Source organism: Panthera leo, chromosome B3 (genome assembly GCF_018350215.1).
Source record: "Panthera leo isolate Ple1 chromosome B3, P.leo_Ple1_pat1.1, whole genome shotgun sequence".
Taxonomy (NCBI): domain Eukaryota; kingdom Metazoa; phylum Chordata; class Mammalia; order Carnivora; family Felidae; genus Panthera; species Panthera leo.
In genome coordinates this window covers 94,954,872-94,976,917 of record NC_056684.1, presented here as the reverse complement: position 1 = coordinate 94,976,917, position 22,046 = coordinate 94,954,872, and the positions used below count along the sequence as shown (strand labels likewise).

Below are 22,046 nucleotides of genomic sequence, written 5' to 3'. Positions count from 1 at the left end.
TAATCCATTCTGGTATCCTATGTCTTTTGGTTGGAGCATTTAGCCCATTTACATTCAGTGTTATTATGGAAAGATATGGGTTTAGATTCATTATGATGTCTGTAGGTTTCATGCTTGTAGTGATGTCTCTGGTACTTTGTGGTGCTTACAACATTTCACTCACAGAATCCCCCTTAGGATCTCTTATAGGGCTGGTTTAGTGGTGAGGAATTCCTTCAGTTTTTGTTTGGGAAAACCTTTATCTCTCCTTGTATTCTGAATGACAGACTTCCTCGATAAAGGATTCTCGGCTGCATATTTTTTTCTGTTTATCACATTGAAGATTTCCTGCCATTCCTTTCTGGCCTGCCAAGTTTCAGTAGATAGGTTTGCTACTACTTTATGTTTCTACCTTTGTAAGTTAGAACCTGTTTATCCCTAGCTGATTTGAGAATTCTCTCTTTATCCTTGTATTTTGCTGGGTTCACTATGATATGTCGTGAAGAAGATCGATTCAAGTTACGTCTGAAGGGAGTTCTCTGTGCCTCTTGGATTTCAATGCCTCTTTCCTTCCTCAGATTGGGGAAGTTCTCAGCTATGATTTGCTCAAGTACACCTTCAGCCCCTTTCTCTCTATGTTCTTCTTCTGGAATTCCTATGATATGAATATTGTTCTGTTTTATTGCATCATTTAGTTCTCTAATTCTCCCCTCATACTCCTGGATTTTTTTTATCTCTCTTTTTCTCAGCTTCATCTTTTTCCATAATTTTATCTTCTAATTCACCTATTCTTTCCTCTGCCTCTTCAATCCATGCTATGGCCACCTCCATTTTATTTTGCACCTCATTTATATCATTTTTTAGTTCCTCATAATTATTTCTTAGTCCCTTGATCTCTGTAGCAATAGATTCTCTGCTGTCCTCTATGCTTTTTTCAGTCTCACCGATTAATTTTATGACTATTTTTCTAAATTCTTCTTCCATTATATTGCTTAAATTGGTTTTGATCCATTCATTAGCTGTCGTCACTTCCTGGAATTTCTTTTGAGGAGAATTTTTCTGTTTCATCATTTTGTCTAGTCCCTGCGGTAGCTCCAAACTGCAGGGCACTTCCCTTGTGCTGTCTAGAGAAACTTTTGTTGGTGGGCGGGTCCACAGTGAGACCCGATATCTGCCCCCAGCCCACCGCTGGGGCCACAGTCAGACTGGTGTGTACCTTATCTTCCCCTCTCCCAGGGGCAGGACTCACTGTGGAGTGGTGTGGCCCCTGTCTGGGCTGCTTGCACACTGGTAAGCTTGTGGTGCTGCTTTGATGGGATCTTGCCAAGGGCGTATTAGCCAAGGTGGATCCGCAAGGTGCACAGAGGTGGGAGGGGCAAGCTTAGGTTGCTTTTCTGTCAGTGGTCCCCCATGGGAGGGGCCCTGCAGCACTGGGAGGGAGGCACACCCATCGGAAGGATGGATCCCCAGAAACACAGTGTTGGGCGTTTGTGCAGTGCAAGCAAGTTTGGTGATGGGAACTGGTTCCCTTGGAATTTTGGCTGGGGGATGGGAGAGGGAAATGGTGTTTGCCAGCACCTTTGTTACCCCCTGCCAAGCTGAGCTCTGTCTCCTGGGGCTCAACAACTCTCCCTTCAGGTGTCCTCTCGCCCTCCCTGCTCTGCTCTCCGAGAGCAGAGCTGTTGACTTTTAACATTCCAGAAGTACTGCTGGCTGTCAGAGCTCTCGCAGCCCAGCCCCTCCACTTTTGCAAGCCAGACTTAGGAGGCTCTACCTTGCTGGGAGGGCTGCCCCTCCACTGCCCGGCTCCCTCCTGCCAGTCTGTGAAGCACGCACTGCCTCTCTGTCTTTCCTACCCTCTTCCGTGGGCCTCTTGTCTATGCTTTTCTCTAGAGAGTCTGTTCTGTTAGTCTTCCCGTGGTTTTCTAGGTTATTTAGGCCAGTGTGGGTGGAATCTAAGCCATCAGCAGGATGACGTGAGCCCAGCATCCTTCTTCACTGCCATCTTCCTCACTCGGATATCTAGCCACCCATGTTTAAAATAAAGTCCTATGCTTATAAAGAGTAATGGGTAGAAATATTTAGATGAATTAATATAAACATATTAAAAATTATAAAATTTAAATATAATCCTTTTGTGCATATTTCAAAATGAAAGTGGATGAGTAGACTCAACTCACATTTGAAGTATGTGTTAAAGATCAACATCTTGGGGCGCCTGGGTGGCTCAGTCGGTTAAGCCGCCGACTTCAGCTCAGGTCACGATCTCGCGGTCCGTGAGTTTGAGCCCCGCGTCCGGCTCTGGGCTGATGGCTCAGAGCCTGGAGCCTGCTTCCGATTCTGTGTCTCCCTCTCTCTCTGCCCCTCCCCCGTTCATGCTCTGTCTCTCTCTGTCTCAAAAATAAATAAAACGTTAAAAAAATTTAAAAGATCAACATCTTGGGGTACCTGGGTGGCTCAGTCGATTGAGTGTCTGACTTCGACTCAGGTCATGATCACACTGTTTGTGAGTTTGAACCCCACATTGGGCTGTGTGCTGACTGCTCAGAGCCTGGAGCCTGCTTTGGATTCTGTTTCTCTCCCTCTCTGCCCTTCCCATGCTCATGCGCTCGCTCTCTCTCTCTCTCTCTCTCTCTCTCTCTCAAAAATAAATAAACATTAAAAAAAAGATCAACATCTCAGTTAACTGATACTTAGTATATTGTGAGTGCCTTGTGCAGTGGGACTTTGCCTAATTTAAGTTTGCCTTGTCAGCAGAATTATAGTGCTAGGAATTCATTCAACCAACAATGGTTTTGTTAATGAGTACTATGTCCCAAGCTCTTAGGTCTGGTTCTTTGGATATAGAGCTTCAGATGAGCATTCATTTGCAAGTAATTTATTAAGGAAATGCTGTCATGAGAAACTGCTAATGGGGAAGAAAGCGTGAGTGGAAAAGGAAGAAGGAGGGCTTAGGTGTGATTTTAGGAGATTAGACTCAGCTTGATCCTGCAAAGAAAGTCTGGAGGACATATTATGCTTCTGAATCTATCCTGTCTGGAGGCTGGGGCTCTCGGCTTTCATATCCACTCTACTATTTCATTGCTAAGAGCCCTGGGGTGAAGGTAAACCCCAAAGCATTTCCAAGACTGCCTCTAAGAGCAAAGTGGCTCCACAGCCCAAGGACCTTCTTCCATGACAAACAGAGACTTCTAGGGAGGCATATATGGGAGGATAAAGGGGCTCTGAGAGAATCAAGCAGAACACCAGTTGCTAATTTGTGTGTGTGTGTAATCATATATACATGTGTATGTATGTATATATATATTTATATGTATATATATATACACACACATATATATATAAATTAGGCTTTCTAGTAAAATGATTTCTGAGTGATCAGAAGGAGTTACTGAGATTAATAAGAATAGAAAAAAGAGCTTTCAGGTCAAAAGGAGCCCAGTGTATAAAGTTAAAGAGTCACATGGTCCTGGAAGGACTGGAGCTGTGAAATGGGGGGGAAACATTTTCCTACTTTTTCAAGTCTGTTGTGGTATTAAAATCAGATGATGGAATAGAAAAGCATTTTGTAAATTTTTGAAGAAGTAAACTTTTGTTAATGGTTGTTCGGAGGTGATGATTAATGTCTTGGTTATGCTACAAAATAAAACCCTTAAATGAAGCAATCTACATTAACCCCCAGCCTTTTGTATTTATGAGCGTGTATTTATTTGCACCAAGATCTGCTCCCCTCTTCTATCACCTTTGGTTTGAAATAACGCCGACAGGTCCTATTGTAGTGTTCATATACATTTAGGAAGCCTGGCATTGTCACAGGTAAGCACTACATTTATGTAGTTTCTCCCACAGGTTAGTCACATAGGAGTATGTTCTTGAAAGTTTAAGTCCAAAGAAAAGCCACAGCCCAAAAGAAGATTAGAACATAAGTCTTCTTTGCTTGAAGGCATATCTAGTGTTCAGAAACACCCACGTCCTTATCCCATGCTTTTCTTCCATTTCCAGTGCAGTTGGCCATGATGATCCCCTCCCCACCATTCTGTTCTCTGGCTGGTGAGAAGATCCCTCATTGGTGTTCAAACTCACCTTTCCTTACTGTTTCTCTGAGCATATTTGCACTACATACACTGAGAAATTCTTTCCTATTTCACTGAGCACATATATCACATAGTAATTCTAACTTATAGAAATCTTAAAGGTGTCTGTTACATTGTTATTGTTATTGTTATTATTATTATTATTGGTGATGATAGTCATGTTGGTAGTAGTAGTGATCTCTAATATTTTGAGCATACTAGAAAAATGTGATGTTTTATGCATAGCGTATAGAAGTTTTTGGGTTAAATTTTTGTTGCTTTGTCAGACAATTGTAGTTCTTTTTATAAAATTAGATTTAGAAGCAAGTGTGGCATTTTGCTATAATTTATGGTAGGCGAATATGCCTTATTGAAAATTGGACCTGTATGATCTGGAGTCTGTGCCACTCAGAATTCTATTTATTGTATTTAGTAATTCAAAGAGAGCATATTCCCTCTGTAATTTTCCCTGATACTGATGCAAGATAAGAGGATAACCTTTATTTTCAAAACTGTAATGAACACTGTCTACTCATACTCACCTATCATAGATGTTCCTTTATATTCTTCTAGGCTGCTGCTCTGTAGCCAGCTTTATTTAGCTCCCAAAGCTCTGGTGGCAAGTCACCTGATAATTATAGCAGATCGGACGATCTTTATCGTACTTTTTCTCTGGCTTACTTTTTTATTGATGAGGTAACTTTTTTCAGAGTACAACCAAGGCAGGGACAAGGCTCAGGTTTGTCTCTACAGGTTGATCTGAGTATGTATGCCCTAACTCCTTGACAACTGATAGAAAGTAGCTTCACGTCACAAATCCTCCCATTCACTAGACATTAATTAAAGGGGAGCATCCTACAAATCTGAGCATTGTCAAGGTCTAAGTCCTTATTGGGTTCATAGCATCTATGTATTACACTAGTTTAGATTTATCCAGGTCTATCTTCGATCTGTGCCTCAGGTTTTTAACATTTTCTTGAGTTATCTCAGTTCACATTGATTTTATTTAAGGTTACATAATGCTATGATGTTTCATTATATCAAAAAACAAAGTAGAGAATTCTTTACTGGGAGTCGGATAACCCTAGGCTAAGTGTTAGGTTCTGCAACCAAAGAGGATCTCCATGTCATTTCTTCGGATTAGGTAGAGAGTTACCATAGATGTATTTCCTAATTTCTAGTATCTTTCTTTTTCTATTCATGTTATTTTATGGAAATGATTGTTTGATGTCATTGTAGCAGGATTTAAGTGCAATTGTATTTAATAATGCGGCCGATCTGAAAATTGGATATATTTTATTCCCAGTCTCAAATATCCTCTCTCCTATTTTCCAGAGTTATTGAACCATCAGATTTTAGCAGAGGGTTGGGAGGAAGGTACTATGCAGTGTAAAGAATACACTGCCCAGCCTTTCTCGTAGCTAAGGATGGAATATAATTATATGATGTTAACACAAGTGTCATGAGGCAGTGACCTAGCACTTCTTGTGGAAGACAACTGGCAGGCACTTTTGTCCTATCCTTTTTCCTTCTGCTAAAAATGGGATGTGAAAACTAGATCTGTAGCTACTATTTTGGACTTAAGTTCAAGTGACACACGGTGTGGAGGGCACCTCTAAAGAGCCTGAGTCCCTGATGGAGCCATTTTGTCCCCAGTGGCCTGCCTCCTTCCAGATTTCTTTTACATGATAGAATTTAACTTTCATCAAATATAAATCACCGTTAATTTGTCTATTTTACACCCAAACCTAATCCTTACCATTCTATCCACCAACCTCTCAAGGTACAACTCAAGTCCCATATTTCCATTCAACATATTTGTATTAGTAGTAGTACTACGAGTAGTCATGATAGTAGTAACCTATGTAGATTCTCTACTGAACTAATTGCTAGCGATCCAGAGTTGAAATATCCAGAAAGTCTTCCTGAGGTACTTCCTATTTTATTGTGTCCGCAGTGACATTCTGTACATCTCTGCCAAGCTAGCTCACGAAAATCTCTGGGAGAAGGAACTGAAAATGAAGATGAATTAGTTCTACTTGCACGGCTAAATAGTATGTTAGAGTAGAGCTCAGTAACCTACATTAAATTAAAATAAATCAGATGATTATCTGTTTTATTTATTATTCATTCATGCTTCCATTCATTCATTCATTCCTTAATATAGAAGGTACTTACACTTTATATTTTCCTCTGTGCACTCCTTTCACTGAATTCACAGATTTTGGTGTGAGATGATTTCTATTCGTTGACTTCTAGATCACTAGCAATTTTCCTTTTAATTTTCTCTTTGACAATGTAGTAGTAGTCATCTTTTGATAACGTATTTATAACTATTTAATTAAGTCTAGATAACATTGCCTGTACTATATCCGCTTTTTTAATTAAGATATTTTTCTAATTCCAACTACATGATCAATTTTTATAAATGTTCAATGAACATAAGAAAATGTTTATTCTATGTATGAAAGATTTTTAAAAATATTTTATTAGTCATATCTGTTGATTTTATTTTTTAGCTCCTCTTTGTCTTAGTTATTTTTTAACTTAATAGAAAAAAACTGAACTATCTAGAACTTCCTAGTTCTCAAAGAGATGGATTGGAATTTCCTACTGCAACTGCATGTTTTTCAAATTCTTTCATTTCTAATTTGGTTTACATTATGTCTTTAGCTGCCCTGTACTTTACTGCATACCAATTAATGACAATATATTTTTGCTATCAGTTATGACTTTTGTTACGTAAAGTAGTGACTTTCTTTTCCCATTAGTGTTTATATGTATGTATACATATATATATACACATTCTATATATATGTTACATATATTGTATGTGGACAATATATATATTATATATGTACATATGTATGTGTATATATAATATATATTATATATTATATAGTTATATATATGTATTGTATATTGTATATGTATATATACATACATAGATAATAGCATAAAAACTTGTTACCTTTAATTCCAGTCTAACAAACTTTTTAATGGGCAAATTCAGTCTGTTCATATTTACTTTATGACTGATGCAGGTTGTTTCTATCTTACTCTATGGTTTTTATTTATTTAGAATTATATATTTCTCTTTCCCTTTTGGTCTCTTCTTGCCCATTTTATATTTATCCAATTTCTTTTCTTTCCACTCTCTCCTTTTTCTCATTTTCCCTGCCATTAATGGAGTTGTGCATTTTTCTATTATTTTAATCAGACATTTATGATTTTATTATTATTTATAAACAGAATACCTACAGTTTCTTCCATAAAGAGATTTCTTCCAACTCTCCTAAAGTTTAAGGCTTTAGTATAATTTTTCTCTTCCCTTTTCCTTCCATTCCCATGAATCATTAAGTTTTATTTCCCCTTTGTGTCCTGAGCTCGCTCACCCCAAACTCCAGGATTTTGCTAAGATATTACAGATCCCTTTATTCTATGACTTTTAGGTTTTAAGAAACTTTACTTAGTACTTAAGTTGTATGTTACCCAGGAAAACTTTACTTACCCATTAAAGAATGGACACATATTAACTGCTCACCAACATGTGCTTTTCTCTGTCTTCTCTAAAACCAACCCTCAGATCCAGTTATTTTGTTGGGTGATTACTGTCTAAAATATTTTTGTCAGGTGGGTATTAGAACCCTGAGATCACTGTATGTTTTCATATCACTGAATATTTTCTTTTCACACTACATGAAAGAGATCTTGATTGTTTGATATGGAGATAGAGACCCTGCCCCTACCTTTTTCAGTAAATTCTGGTGCTATTTACACTGTTTTCAAGCAGTCAGTGTTGGGAGATGGGTTTCCTGACGTCAAGCTGACCTTCTGTACCACCCCAGACTTATCAGTTAAAGTAAAATTTGGCTGTTAGTCACAGAAAATCCCCCCATAAGTATGATGTAAACAAGATAGAATTTTATTTCTCTCCCATGTAGAAGCCCAGCGTTATAAAGAGTTCAGGACAGGTAGGTACAACTCCATGATGTCAGAAATTCAGATTCTTCTGTTTTATTGCTTCTCTGTCCTGGACCTTGTTCCAAATCAGCTCATGGTCCAAGATAGGGGTCAGCAGAAATGTGCAGAAATGAGCAAAATGTAGATTGCTGCTTCCCTCTGAGGACACTTTTGCTCTAAGCACACTGGTAAGAATGTGGATGAATAGATAGCTAGGAAATATCATTTTTGTCTTGGGCAGCCATGTGCCTGCTGAATATTTGGGGCTCAGTTACTACAGAAGGAGAACATTGGGGAATGAGAAGGCTCTGCAAATTATAACAGTTCGTTCCTTCTGCTGGAACTCTACACAATTTTCTCTGGAGACTTTGAAGTCACAATCTTAGTGTATCTGGAGGTTTCTTCTCTCATCATTAGAATGTCTTTTTGTGGCTCAGTAATATTTCCATTTAGTATTTTTTTTCGAAGTAGAGAAGAAGAAAAGTTTTTTCCTAATTGATTATTTTCATTTTTCTCTATTCTCTTTTAGTTTCTCTATTTTCTATATTTCACTATAGAATTGTATTATTTTTTAAAAACTTATTTATAATAAACAGTATTTGTTTATGGTAAAATAAATTTTGTAAATAAGAATTCTAAATTAAAATCTTAAGAAAGGAAACATTTTAACTATTCTCTTCTTTTTTCTAGTCCCACTCATTGAGTTAGTGTTAAATTTTGTGTATTTCTGTGTGTATTTCTAACAAACATATTAGTATATATGCACATGCATACATACACATGTGCTCACTTTATATGAGAATATTCTTTTGTTCCTTTTTTATTTAATAAAACATTTTATATCTTAATCCTTTAATGCCCACATTCAGTTTAATTTTAGAATCGGTTAGTTTATAACCACTTCCCTATCATTTGATATTCAGTTGTTCCCAGTGTTCTATTACTATATATACATTTTTCTGCATTCTTATTCATGCAAATGTTAGGAAGGTAAATTTTAACCAGATAATTGCTAAGTCCAAGTGTGAATATGTTTCAATTTTTTGACATAATTTACAGTTTCCTTTCCAAAAGGAAGCTTCTACCAATTTGTCCTTTCAGTCTCAATTATGAAACCCCAACAATACAAAGATATTATCAGCATTTGTGACTGTTGCATCTAGAATTTATTTCAGTGTGAAGGGTGTGTTGGAGAGTCAGCTATTATTAATTATTATTATTATTATTATTATTATTATGGATATATAGTCAGTTGCCCTAACACTATTGATTAAATAATAAATGGCTGGATGTAGACATAGATATAGTTATGGCTGTTTCTCTATCCTTAAAAATCAGTGTTTCTTGAAGTGTGGTTGCTAGATCTCTAGGGGGACCCTGCGATCTTTACTGGAAGCTTATGTAGAAAATAGTACTTTTTTTACTGTTGCACTTGCAGTGATGGTGCAAAGCAATGGTGGATAAAACAGGCAGCACCTTAGCACAAAACAAAGCTGTGACATTAAATTGTACTATCAGTCTGTATTCTTCTCTACTTGCTTCACTAACATGTACCCAACAGTGAGAAACAAACAAAAAAAGCAATGTCACTAAGAGTATCGTCAGTAAATCAGTAAAAATGATCAAATTTTAAGATCGTCAAAGTTGAGTACTGTATTTTTAATATTCCTTTGGCAAAATAAAGAAATCCCATAAAGCATTTCTGCTGCTTCCTATAATACAGAGTTTTTCTCAAAGTAAAGGACTTGCGTGATTGAGTCTTGTACTGAACTTGCCACTTTTTTCATGGAATATAAAAAGCATGACTGTTAATACAAACTCTGGTTATTCAGACTTGGGTATTTGGCAAACATTTTCTTAAAAAATCAGGGAAGTTGAACCTCCCATTCTAAAGAAAATACCTTTGCCATATTTGTTACTAATTATAAAATTAAATTTTAAGAGGAAAATGAGAATTTTGGAAAATCTGCTCACATTAAGCATGATGGCTTCCCAACACTTAAAGACTCTTCTGAAGAGATTGGCAGTGAAATTATTAAATATGCTCTTTTTTTTGGTATTGTGTGATGAAAAGCATGAATATTTAGAAGATCTGCATAAGTCAGTGAATTCATATTTTCAAATGACTGATGTGCCATATTACACAATCATGTATGAGTGAGAGATCCATTCAAAGTGCAAGATAAACCAATGGATTTTAATGTAACAGAATAGAAAAGTTCACTGGAATGGTTTTAGAATTCTCTCTGAAAACATTAGGAAACTACCATTGTAGAGTTTTAGTGTAGTATCAAAGGAGACTATCCTCAGTGATCTGAAAAGGCTACTGAAGTACTCTTCCCTTTCCAAATAAATATTGGTGTGAGGCCAGATTTTCTTCATATATTTGAAACAAAACATTTTGTAGCAACAGATTTCATGTAGAAGCTAATATGATTATCTAGTTGGCTCTTTTTCACTAAACTGGATATTAAAGAGATTTGCAGAACTATGAAACAGTTCCATTCTTGTGGCTCCTGGGTGGCTCAGTTGGTTGAGCCTCTGGCTGTTAATATCAGCTCAGGTCTTGATCCCAAGGTAGTGGGATCCTGCCCTGTTGGACTCTATGCTGAGCATAGAGCCTGCTTAGGATTCTCTCTCTCTCTCTCTCTCTCTCTCTCTCTCTCTCTCTCTCTCTCTCTCTCTCTTTCTCTCCCTCTGCCCTTCTCCCCAGCTCACATGCTCTCTCATTCTCTCTCATAAGTAAATAAATAAGATTAAAATAAAATAAAATAAAATATAAAACGGTTCCATTCTTTTTACTCAATTATTTTTGGTTGTGGAAAATATAGTCTTCTGACTAAAAATATTCCTTGTGTTAATATGTCATCAATTTATTAATATAATTTGAAATGAGCTAATAATACATAGTTTAATATTACCTCAGTTTTAATTTGTAATACAGTAATTATGAATGGATAGAATCAATCTAAATGAACAAAAGTTATTTAAGGTCTTCAACAGCTTTTAAGAAAATAAGGTCATTTTAAGACAAACAAGGTTATAACTGCTGGTATTCCTCATAGTTTTTTCTCTCCCTGTTTTTCTCTCTTTTCTGTCTGATTCTGTCACACACACACGCACACACACACACAGAGGCACACACAGGCACACACACACTCAGACACACTCTTGCGTACTTTCTGTCTCCCCTATTGCTGAATGATTTCTAGTATTATAACAGTACAATGCAACTTAATCATTGTATCTTAAAATTTTTTTTAACGTTTTTATTTATTTTTGGGACAGAGAGAGACAGAGAATGAACGGGGGAGGGGCAGAGAGAGAGGGAGACACAGAATCGGAAGCATGCTCCAGGCTCTGAGACATCAGCCCAGAGCCCGACGCGGGGCTCGAACTCACGGACCGTGAGATCGTGTCCTGAGCTGAAGTCGGACGCTTAACCGACTGAGCTACCCAGGCTCCCCTCTTAATAACATTTTTAATTTCTGAAAGTGCTAGGCCATTTCCAAAATTGATTTATACTGAACTTTTTATAATATGAAATATATATTATTCAAAATCAATTTTAGTATTATGATAGCCAAATAAATTTGGCATCTTAATTGGAATTAAAAAAATTTTTTTACATTTATTTATTTTTGAGAGACAGAAAAAGGCAGACTGCAATGGGGGAGGGGCAGAGAGAGAAGGAGATACACAATCCAAAGCAGGCTCCAGGCTCTGAGTTGTCAGCACAGAGCCCAGAGGTGGGGCTGCAACTCACAACCCATGAGATCATGACCTGAGCTGAAGTTGGACACAACTGACTGAGCCACCCAGACGCCTCTTAATTGGAATGTTTTATTTATCTTAGATTACATCTTAGAGATATCGATTATCTTAGAATTGGCATCTGTTTATGCAAGAACAAAACTATTTAATCTTCTTTTTTTGTTTACTTGTAGACTCTGAAATTTGAATGAAAACATAACCCTAGATATTTCCTTGGAAATACTACTTGTCAAACCAGTGCCCTTGTTACATCTTGTCTTTTTACGAGCATATTAGTAATCAGCTTATAAATTGCTTAAAGTCAGGAGTCTTGCCATTGACTTTTGTCTATATTCCATACACACAGAACATGTTGAATAAGAACTTGATACTTATGTTTGTGAATGACTCAGTTTTTATAAATCTCTAAGTAACATTTTCATTTCATTCACTATTAAGGACAAACATGATTATATTCATATTGATACTTTAATGATGTGGAAAACTTTTTAAAAATACTTTTAACATCATTAGATTATAAATTTTAATTAATATATAAACATAGTATAGCTAATGGGAGTATTATAGGATTTCAATTTTGAAGACTCAGTCTTTAGTTACATTTTCATTTCTTCTTCTATGTTTAACCAAGGATTTCTGTCAACCACTTCTCAACCTAAAAGTAAAAACAAATGAACAAAAATATTGTATACAGCAGGGGCAAGGAGAGAAATAAAACCAAGTTGTTTTTATTTCCTATTTTTTATCACTTTACATTACCATCATGTGGCTTTTTTTCAGGTTTTATAAACTAAAATACACAAAATTTGAGTTGAATGCCAGTCTTTATTGCTAGCCAAAACTAAGTCTGTTATACACAGCTGTGTTTAAAAGAATGCTATTGTTTATAATGGAGTGTTTTATATATTCAAAGTGTTTTGGCACTTTAGTAAAAATGCTGTCTTTGAAAAAGTTTGCACATTTTTTGAAAATAATTATTGGTATAAAATAAATTCTTTTTATCAAAACAGATATGTCATTTATGGACTTATTAAAGCAAAGCCATTAGAAAAAAACCCCAGAACTTTTAACAGCCAGTGTGTGTGTGTGTGTGTGTGTGTGTGTGTGTGTGTGTGTATGTATACATACACACACACACACACACACACACACACAGTCTCAATAAGCCATGAGAGTCACATGCTTAAATTATCCAAATCAAAGAGGAAATTTAAAGTAAAATAATGAAGCATGTCCGAAAAGAAATTGAGAGCCTTCCTGTATTAAATAAATAAAAAGTACCTTAGAGCGTTTGAAAAATATGGAAGTTTAAATTCTCAACAAAGAGAGAAACTAATCCATATCTCCAACATATTACCTATGTTTAACTCCTCTTATGTTATATTTATATTGCCTTACACACTGATTAAGCTATGCATGAATTCTATGCAATTGAATAAGAATTGTATACACTACATTTACTATACAATAATGGAATTGCTATCAAATTTTTATAATTCAGTTGTGCACATAAACTTAAAATTTTTTCCCAGCAATTTGCCAGGAATGGCATATAGCATCTCTGAAAGCAAACTTCAAATGAGTAATGGCTATTTGATTTTTCTTTGAGAAAACCAACCTAAAGTAACAATCTTTGTTGATGCTTGCTCAGATCAGGTGGACCAAAACAGCAGGAAGTGCCTCTGACAGATTCCAAGACTCAAGTGTCTTCAATGAGACTTTGAGGATTACAAATATTCAGCGACACCAAGGAGGCCGGTATTACTGTAAAGCAGAGAATGGCTTGGGGTCCCCGGCGATAAAGTCAATCAGAGTGGATGTGTACTGTAAGTAACTTACCCAGAAAACTATGATTAAGTCTATTATGGGTTTTTGTCTGACAACTTGAGATATATTTTCTTTTCATCTTTATGTCTTTCAGAAAAATTATGGTTTGTTCCCCCCCAAATAGCCTTCTGTTTAGTTGAGGATAAGAGTGTATAAGATAATTATAGCTCATTTAATATATTTCCTGAAGAAAGAATCTGTTTTAGAAACTTTCATAATTTTTTGTGATAAAGTAATACATGTTAATCATTTAAGAACCAGAATAACAAGAAGACAATAAATGTTATTGATCATCCCACCCATGATTGTTAGAGTTTGAGTGTATATACCTCCTATCTTTATGTGTATGTATATAAATACATTTGTAATTACATAAAGAAAATATTATGCGATACATACTGTAACTTGTTTTGTTAACTTTCCCTCTGTGTGAAGTCAGCTGTTCTTGTGTTTGGAAAGGCACATCATGTAAGTGGTATTTGGATTGGCTTGTGAATGACCAAAATCTCTAGGTAGAGTCTGCTTTCAGTCCACCTCTGTGGAAAGTAACCAGTACCTTGGGCAATGCTGTGCCACCAGTAAAGTGTTTGTTGATTTATTTTGGTTGTTAGTCTCGTTTTTCCACTTTTTGCTGTTAGCAAATTGTTCTTAGGCTCATTTTTTCACATATTGCTTTTAGCAAATATACTTAAAATGTTCTTGGTCTCCTTATCTTCTCCACCAAAACAAATCAAGGGCCTACTTTCATTTCATCCTTTTGCACAGGTTGATCCATCATTCCGTTGTCTTTTTATGAGAACTTGCGTTTTTTTAACTCTCTACTAATTAGAATAAAAAGGGTTTTTTCTCCTCCAAGTAATTCAGACATAGTAACAAGTGAGGAGTTCCTGTTTCTCTGCCTTTCACTGTGTCCCTTACGATGTGCAACAAGAGATACATTGTTAGGAAGGTGACTGGAGTTATACATGATTTCTTTATTGCACCATTTGCTGAATCTTATTTAGTTATTCAGGTGACTGGGAGGTGCGTAACAGGGCTGCATTTGTGATTCATCTTCCACTCTTGGGTGCTTGTTCCCTTCCTGGAAAAGAGGAGAGAGAAGTCCTGTCCCATTCTGTCTAGCATCTCTAGCCCCTTAGGCATCCCCTGGCATAATTTAGGCATCTGCACCCTGTGTGCATCCATGTGCATCTAGGGCACACAGGTTGGCCTTACTCATTTACCACCTAACCACAGTATAGCCTCTGGCCCTTCTCCTAATCACATATTTCCATTTAGTTTCCTTAAAAACAAAACAAAACACTATTTTTACTAGTTTTGTTCACATACAATCTTTTAAAGTTTTTATTTAAATTACAGTTAGTGTAACATACAGTCAATACTAGTTTCAGGTGTACAGTTTAGTGATTCAACACTTAATGTACATCACCTGTTGCTTGTCACAAGTGCCCTCCCAAATTCCCAGCACCTGTTTTACCCATTCCCCCCCCCCCCCAACCTCCCTTCTGGTAACCACCACTTTGTTCTCTAAAGTTAAGAGTCTGTTTCTTGGTTTGCCTCTCTTTATTTCTCTCTCTCTCTCTCTCTCTTTCACTCCTTCTCTCTTTTGCTTGTTTCTTTTGTTTCTTAAATTCCACATATGAGTGAAATCATATGGTATTTGTCTTACTTTGACCTATTTGACTGAGCATAATACTCTCTTATCTCTATCCGTGTCATTGCAAATGGCAAGATTTCATTAGAAATTACATATGAACAGCCACTCTGGAAAACAGCATGGATGTTCATATATTTTGTAATTAAACTAAATTTAATCTAGTTTACCTAATTACATAATTACGTACTTCTATTATTTAACATTCTGGAGTACATTCCTGTGCTTTTTTGTTCTTATAATTTTGGTCGTGACATTTTAAAACACACAACTTCAATACCTTAAACACGATTCTAAAATCTAAAAAGTTCTGTAAATTAAATGAGTGTATTTTGTTTTGCTTTGTTGGGCATTATTGGTAATTTTTTTCAGTGAAACCTGATGTGAACTTGTTTGATGGCAACCACTGCTCTAAAATTACTCAACTAGAAAAACAGAAAAGACTTTATGCTCTTTATTTACCCTACTTTGTATGAATAATCGTATGTTTTACTCAGGAAATTATGTATTTGATTACACAGTATTGCCACAGAGCCTGCTGGATGTATTATGTAATACATGGTATATGTACTGTATTATCTTCTGAAAAGCTGAAATATTCTGAAAAACATTCCCCAAAGGTTTTGAATATGAGATTGTGACTTTCATTGCCACCACAATAGGTTTAGTAATAATTTAAACAATTACATTGCTGGGTTAAAAATCAAAGATAGGGGCGCCTGGGTGGCTCAGTCGGTTGAGCGTCCGACTTCGGCTCAGGTCGTGATCTCAGGGTCTGTGGGTTCGAGCCTCGCGTTGGGCTCTGTGCTGATAGCTCAGAGCCTGGAGCCTGCTTCGGATTCTATGTCTCCCTCTCTCTCTGACCCTCCCCCGTTCATGCTCTGTCTCTCTCTGTCTCAAAAGTAAATAAACGTTAAAAAAAATTTTTTTAAATAAAAAAAAAAAATCAAAGATAAAGGGGGAACTGACATTGTTAGGACTTAAAAAAATATTCTTTTTCTCCTCCTTTTACTACAAAGCCATCTCAGTACTATTCTGCATTATACCCACCCTTTTCCATATGTTCACATCTCTTGCTGTCCAGACTCAGTTGCACATTTTGGTAGAAATGATAGCACTGTTCCTTGCAGCACTCCAAAGCCCCGTTGGTCTTTTAAGACTTGGGTCACCTTCAAGACAGCCAGGAATGAAAGCACTGGCTTGTTTCCTTTTTCTTTGCCTTCCTTTGGGATTTTTCCCGTACAACCAGGACCTGACAAACATCTTACTCTGTCACTGAAGGGAGATGTCACTGTGATACATATCAGAGTGAAGTACTTCCAGTACTTTTCTTTGTGCCCAAGATTTATTAGAAGGCTGCCTAAAATTATTTTATTGGAGAAAATAACGTGTATTAAATTGTGGACCATATGAATAAATGTGGCATTGCTGAAATATAAATTTTCCAGATAATGCCTTACCTTCAGGAAAGATCTTTGTTTGTGGAATCTAGACATGTGTTTTAAGTGATTATACCTATTCTTAAAGGTCTGGATAAATAAATTCCTCCAGATAGTAAATTGTTAAGCGTTTTAACTCATGAGAATACTTTACAGTAGAGACAGCTAAGCCTACTTGAGGAATCCATGTGTTCCAAATATAACCTTGACTGAAGACTAGTTTTTAGGCTTAAGTATGTGTTCTCTGCATGAATCTTTGTAATTTAAAACCTGTTCTGTCATTGTTAATAAGAATATGACTAGCATAGAAATTCTGCATGGGGGGCGCCTGGGTGGCGCAGTCGGTTAAGCGTCCGACTTCAGCCAGGTCACGATCTCGCGGTCTGTGAGTTCGAGCCCCGCGTCAGGCTCTGGGCTGATGGCTCGGAGCCTGGAGCCTGTTTCCGATTCTGTGTCTCCCTCTCTCTCTGCCCCTCCCCCGTTCATGCTCTGTCTCTCTCTGTCCCAAAAATAAATAAAAAACGTTGAAAAAAAAATTAAAAAAAAAAAAAAAAAAAAAAAAAGAAATTCTGCATGCATTTAAATTGGGCAACCTTGTTAAAAAATTGGATTATAGTCTTAAGATTCATCTGTGCTTGGATTTTGATTTGATGTTGGACTATTTGATTGAATAGATACTCATTTTGATAAACCATAAATGAGAAAGCAACTTTATTTCAGATACTTTTGCTCTATTTTAAGAAATGCTAAAATAACAGCACTGATTTTTCTGTTTGGATCCATGGTTTTAGACCATCACCTAAACTGTAGATTTCTATATCTTTTCACAACTGGTTCTCTGAGTGGAACTGTCATCAGTATCGACAGAACTTGGAACACAGGATGGGCCTACAATACAAAATATAGAAAAATCTGCAGATAAGGACTATATTTGCAGTAACAAACTGAGGCCATAATGGCTTGAATTTAACAAAAATTCTAATAAATACTATTATAATTTAGCCTTGAATCCCCTGTAATAGATGATCTCTAAAATGTGCCCAACAAAGTATTAATTTTAAGGCCACCATTTTTATGGAGAGTTTTCCTAACAGTGAAAATGTACATCTCTCATTAAGCCCTGTATTCTAATAATAAATTTCTAGCGTTTAAGCTAATACCAACCTAAAATAAAATTTCGTGATAGCTCATCATTATTTTGATGAGGAAATTTAGTTTTAGAAAAGGAACCTGCTACAATGCTGATTGATATATATGGTTTTTATTAGATAGATATTTTTAAATATTTGTGACTCTGTATTAATGTTCTGATCAATTTGGGCAGATTTATTAATCTGAATTAGCAATTTGGTCCCACAAAATTTTCTGAAGTTTCTTGTAGTAGAAAAATTGGACTGTATAGGTTTTATAAAGCAACTACCAAATGTTCTTTTATCTATTTATTTACTTTTTACTATTTCAACCAAGAATACTGTTTTCTCTGTGTTACTATTTTGACAAAATATAACTATATTCCTTAACTTATATGACCTATCACTTGTTTTCCTAAGAATTATAAAAGTATCCAAGCGTTCTGTGAGCTATAATTTCTTAATAAAAGTATATTTTATAACTAGGGAGATTTCATAGCCATGTAATGATTTAATTGTTTTTTTCTAAAATCTGCCCTAGTCATTTATTTAATATTTCTGATTAAAAGCTAATCAATGCAATCCTTCTTTTGCTGGGATATATCTTCTGAGAGTTTGATAACTAATAGTTATATGCTTGAAAGACACATGTAGAATTAGTTCTACTTAAAGTTGCTGCCTTAATCATATGCATTCTTTATGTCTTCTCTCTAGAACCATGCTAAAGCAATAGTAAGGGAATAAAACAACAACAAATACATACAGGATAGAGAGAATGGGAGAGGAGATAAAGGAAAAACAATTTTGAAGGAACAGAATCAGATCAGGAAATGGCCACTGCTTATTTAGCATACTAAAGAAAGCTTAAATCAAAGCCATCAGTTTAAAGGACAGAACTGGCATACTCCTGCAGTCGAATCCTTCAAAAGCTCAGCAATTGGAGACACCACTTAGCTCCTGAGTGTGAATGTAATTTAGTGTAAAAGCAGAAGAATTGGCTGAAAGTCTATACCAGAAGAGTTACACACCCTGATCTCCTTCCACGTTTCACACAATTCAATGCCTCCTTTCCACAAGCTTCCCAGTCAACTCCTACAGAAGACTAGTATTTATTTATTTAGTTAGTTAGTTAGTTTGTTTGTTATGTGAGGTGTTGAAACTGAGAGACTTTGAACTAAGAAACCTGGAATCATCAAAAACAGGAGGTAACGTACTGCACTTAAATCAGGGTTATTAGGTCAAAGTTTACATATTCGACACAATCCGTTCTCATATTTAGTTCTGAAAATGCCTTCCTGGCAGAATATTGAAGAATTCCTGTGTAGGAAATCTGATTAACTCTGGAGGAAAGGCTACAGGTCCTGACAAGTAAGGGACTTGATGACAACAGTCTAGCTAATACACTTACAATGAAGCTACTATTGATCACAGAACTACCAATAAGCCCTTTCATAACTGATTCTTAAATGGGATTATACCCTATACCCCAAAACTTGAGATAGTCTTTTAAGAAAAAAAGAAATAAACCAAGAAAAAGAAATAGGAAAAAGAATTCAGGAAGCAAGGAGAATTCAGGGACCAAATACAAAATAAAACAAAATTATTGATTATTTTAATTAGTATTCTCAAAAAAAAAAAAAAAAAAAAAGAAATATTGCACGTATGTAACAAGAACAGGAAAAATAAAAACGAGGAATTTTCAGAGAATATCAAAGAATTCTTGGAATATTAAAAATGATAACATAGGGGTGCCTGGGTGGCTCAGTCAATTAAGTGTCCAACTTTGGCTCGGGTTGTGATCACGTGGTTGGTGAGTTTGTGTCCCGCGTCAGGCTATGGGCTGACAGCTCGGATTCTGTTTCCCTCTCTCTCTGCCCTTGCTCTGTCTCTGTCTCTGTCTCTCTCTCAATAATAAATAAACATTAATTTTTTTAATTCAAAAAATTACATAAGTTATAAAAGATAAGTTTGAAATCTTAAGGACAGTAAAACAAAATTTAATAATCAAAGGGATGGAATAGGAAAAATAAGATAAGAACATGACAGAATTAGTCCAGCTGATCTAACATTTGAATGGAAATTCCAAACAGAGAAAATACAGGTGAATAAATTATTTTTTAAAAATATTAGGAAAATTTCCCATCATATTTGGGCATGCATTTTTCATTACTTAGGTGTCTAGTACAATGCAGTAAACTAGATCTACACAGAAACACATCAATATGCAATTCAGAACACTAAGAGAAAAATAAAGATCTTAAAAGTTTTTAGAGAGTTTTGTGTTTTTTTCCGAAATGGTCACATGTAATGAATTAGGATTTAATATGGCACATGTCTTAATAGACTCAAGAAGCCAGAAAACAACTGAGTAAAGCTTTTGAGATTTGGAAGGAAAATTATTTCCAAACTAGAATTTCCCACACAGCCATTGTTTTTTTTCATGTGTCAAAGAAGATCCTTTTTAGAAGAAGACATTTTTAGACGTATAAAATTTCCAATTTTTTTCTGCCTTGTTCCCTTTCTCAGGACACTACTTTTATGTATGTAGCACCAAAACCAGAAATTAAATCAAGAAATAAGAAGAGAAATAATAATATTATTGTTATTATTATTATTATTATTATTATTATTATTATTATTGCCCAGGAATTGCTCCTGTCTTCCTCAGGAGCAAAGATTAAGCAGATTTGCTAGAGGACCCTTTAAGTTTGGAAGTTTTCTAAGCTCACAATTCCTTAGCTATGAGCTAAGGAAACTTCGTGTGCTGCATTCACCTGGGTGGGAATTATTATTCTATATATTATTAATTATTATCCTATATACAAGAGTCTTGTATATAGGAGAATATAGAGCGGAATCTTCCCAGGATGGTAAATGATAGTTGTGCATTGGGTCTCAAGGGAAACCAAGACAAACTGAAGCTGGAAGAAAGAGGCTCCATGAAGGACGTTTTCATGGAACAGATGCAAATGGTGGGTTGCGTGGCTTTAGAGAGTAATTTTACACTTTTCGTAGAAAGCTTAATAATATGGTGATGATAGGTGCCTACACAATTGAGCAAACAAAATATGGGCATTATTAACAGAAGACAAAAAGTTTTATGAAATGAAATGTAATTGAAATATATTACAAGGTTCAACTGTGAAGAATACTTAGCATAGTCATTAGTAACAGCAGCATTTGACAATCAAAAGTATGATAGACGGAGGATGGGAGACTTAGTACAAAAGGGTGAGTATAGTTAGTAAGGGCTTCTCTAGAACAGGAAAAAATCAGTAAGACAATAGGAAAATGAAAAAAAAGCTATAAATGGCAGTTAAACATTTAGAAATATTGAAGGCAAAACCAAGACTGGTTAAGAGATGAATTAGATAGATAACGTTGCCTCTGGGTATTAGAAATGCTTGAGGTGGTGTTTTGTATAATTATTTGGCTTTCTAAACTATGTGCATATATAATTTGTTATTTTTTTAACTTCATAAAATATAGATTTGAAGATTTTGCCTTGGAGCTCCTGGGTATCAAGCTCCTATAAGTCAAAACTAATTTCATTCCAAATTGTATCAGAAGACTGTTTTTTTCTAAAACTTAAGACCAGATTTCTTTCACATTTTTCTTGAATTCTTCATAAAAATCCATATCCCTTGATATTTGACACCAAATAAAATTGGCTGAAAAGATATCTTACAAGTAAAAGATGGGCAATAACAAGGGACATTGGTGCCACATTCTAACTGATTTTTCTCCAAACTTAATAAGCTAAAACTCAGGTTAATACACTGTCATTTATTGGCATGTCGTTTAGGATGAAGCTTAAAAAATAAGTTTTGACTCTTCATGCATTCAACAAATATTAGGTGGCTATTCAATATATAATTGAGGCTAAATTATTACATAATTTGTATTTTCATTGAGTTTAAACTGCTTAAAGGGACAACATGGAATATATAGTTAATTTAAATGGAATACAAATATTAAGCAATAAGATAAATAACATAAATTATACTACACAACATGAATGATGTGTCAAATGACACACAAAATGTAGTGCTGGGAGTGGGAGGGTCTTGTGGACTCTGCTCATTAAAGAAGTAGGGTTTAGGGGCTCCTGGGTGACTCAGTTAAGCATCTGACTTGGGCTCAGGTCATGATCTCACAGTTGGTGGTTTCCACCTCCACGTCTGGTTCTGTGCTGACAGCTCAGAGC

General features: G+C 35.7%; 1 protein-coding gene across 1 annotated transcript in view; it reads left to right on the top strand.

The window, feature by feature from the left end:
• The window catches only part of MDGA2 (MAM domain containing glycosylphosphatidylinositol anchor 2), an 855,787-nt gene that overhangs the window by 442,553 nt on the left and 391,188 nt on the right, over window positions 1-22,046 (top strand). The window contains exon 3 of the mRNA XM_042943085.1: window positions 13,441-13,615. Within this exon, the coding sequence (XP_042799019.1) occupies window positions 13,441-13,615 (175 nt within the window). The remainder of the gene's footprint in view (window positions 1-13,440; window positions 13,616-22,046) is intronic.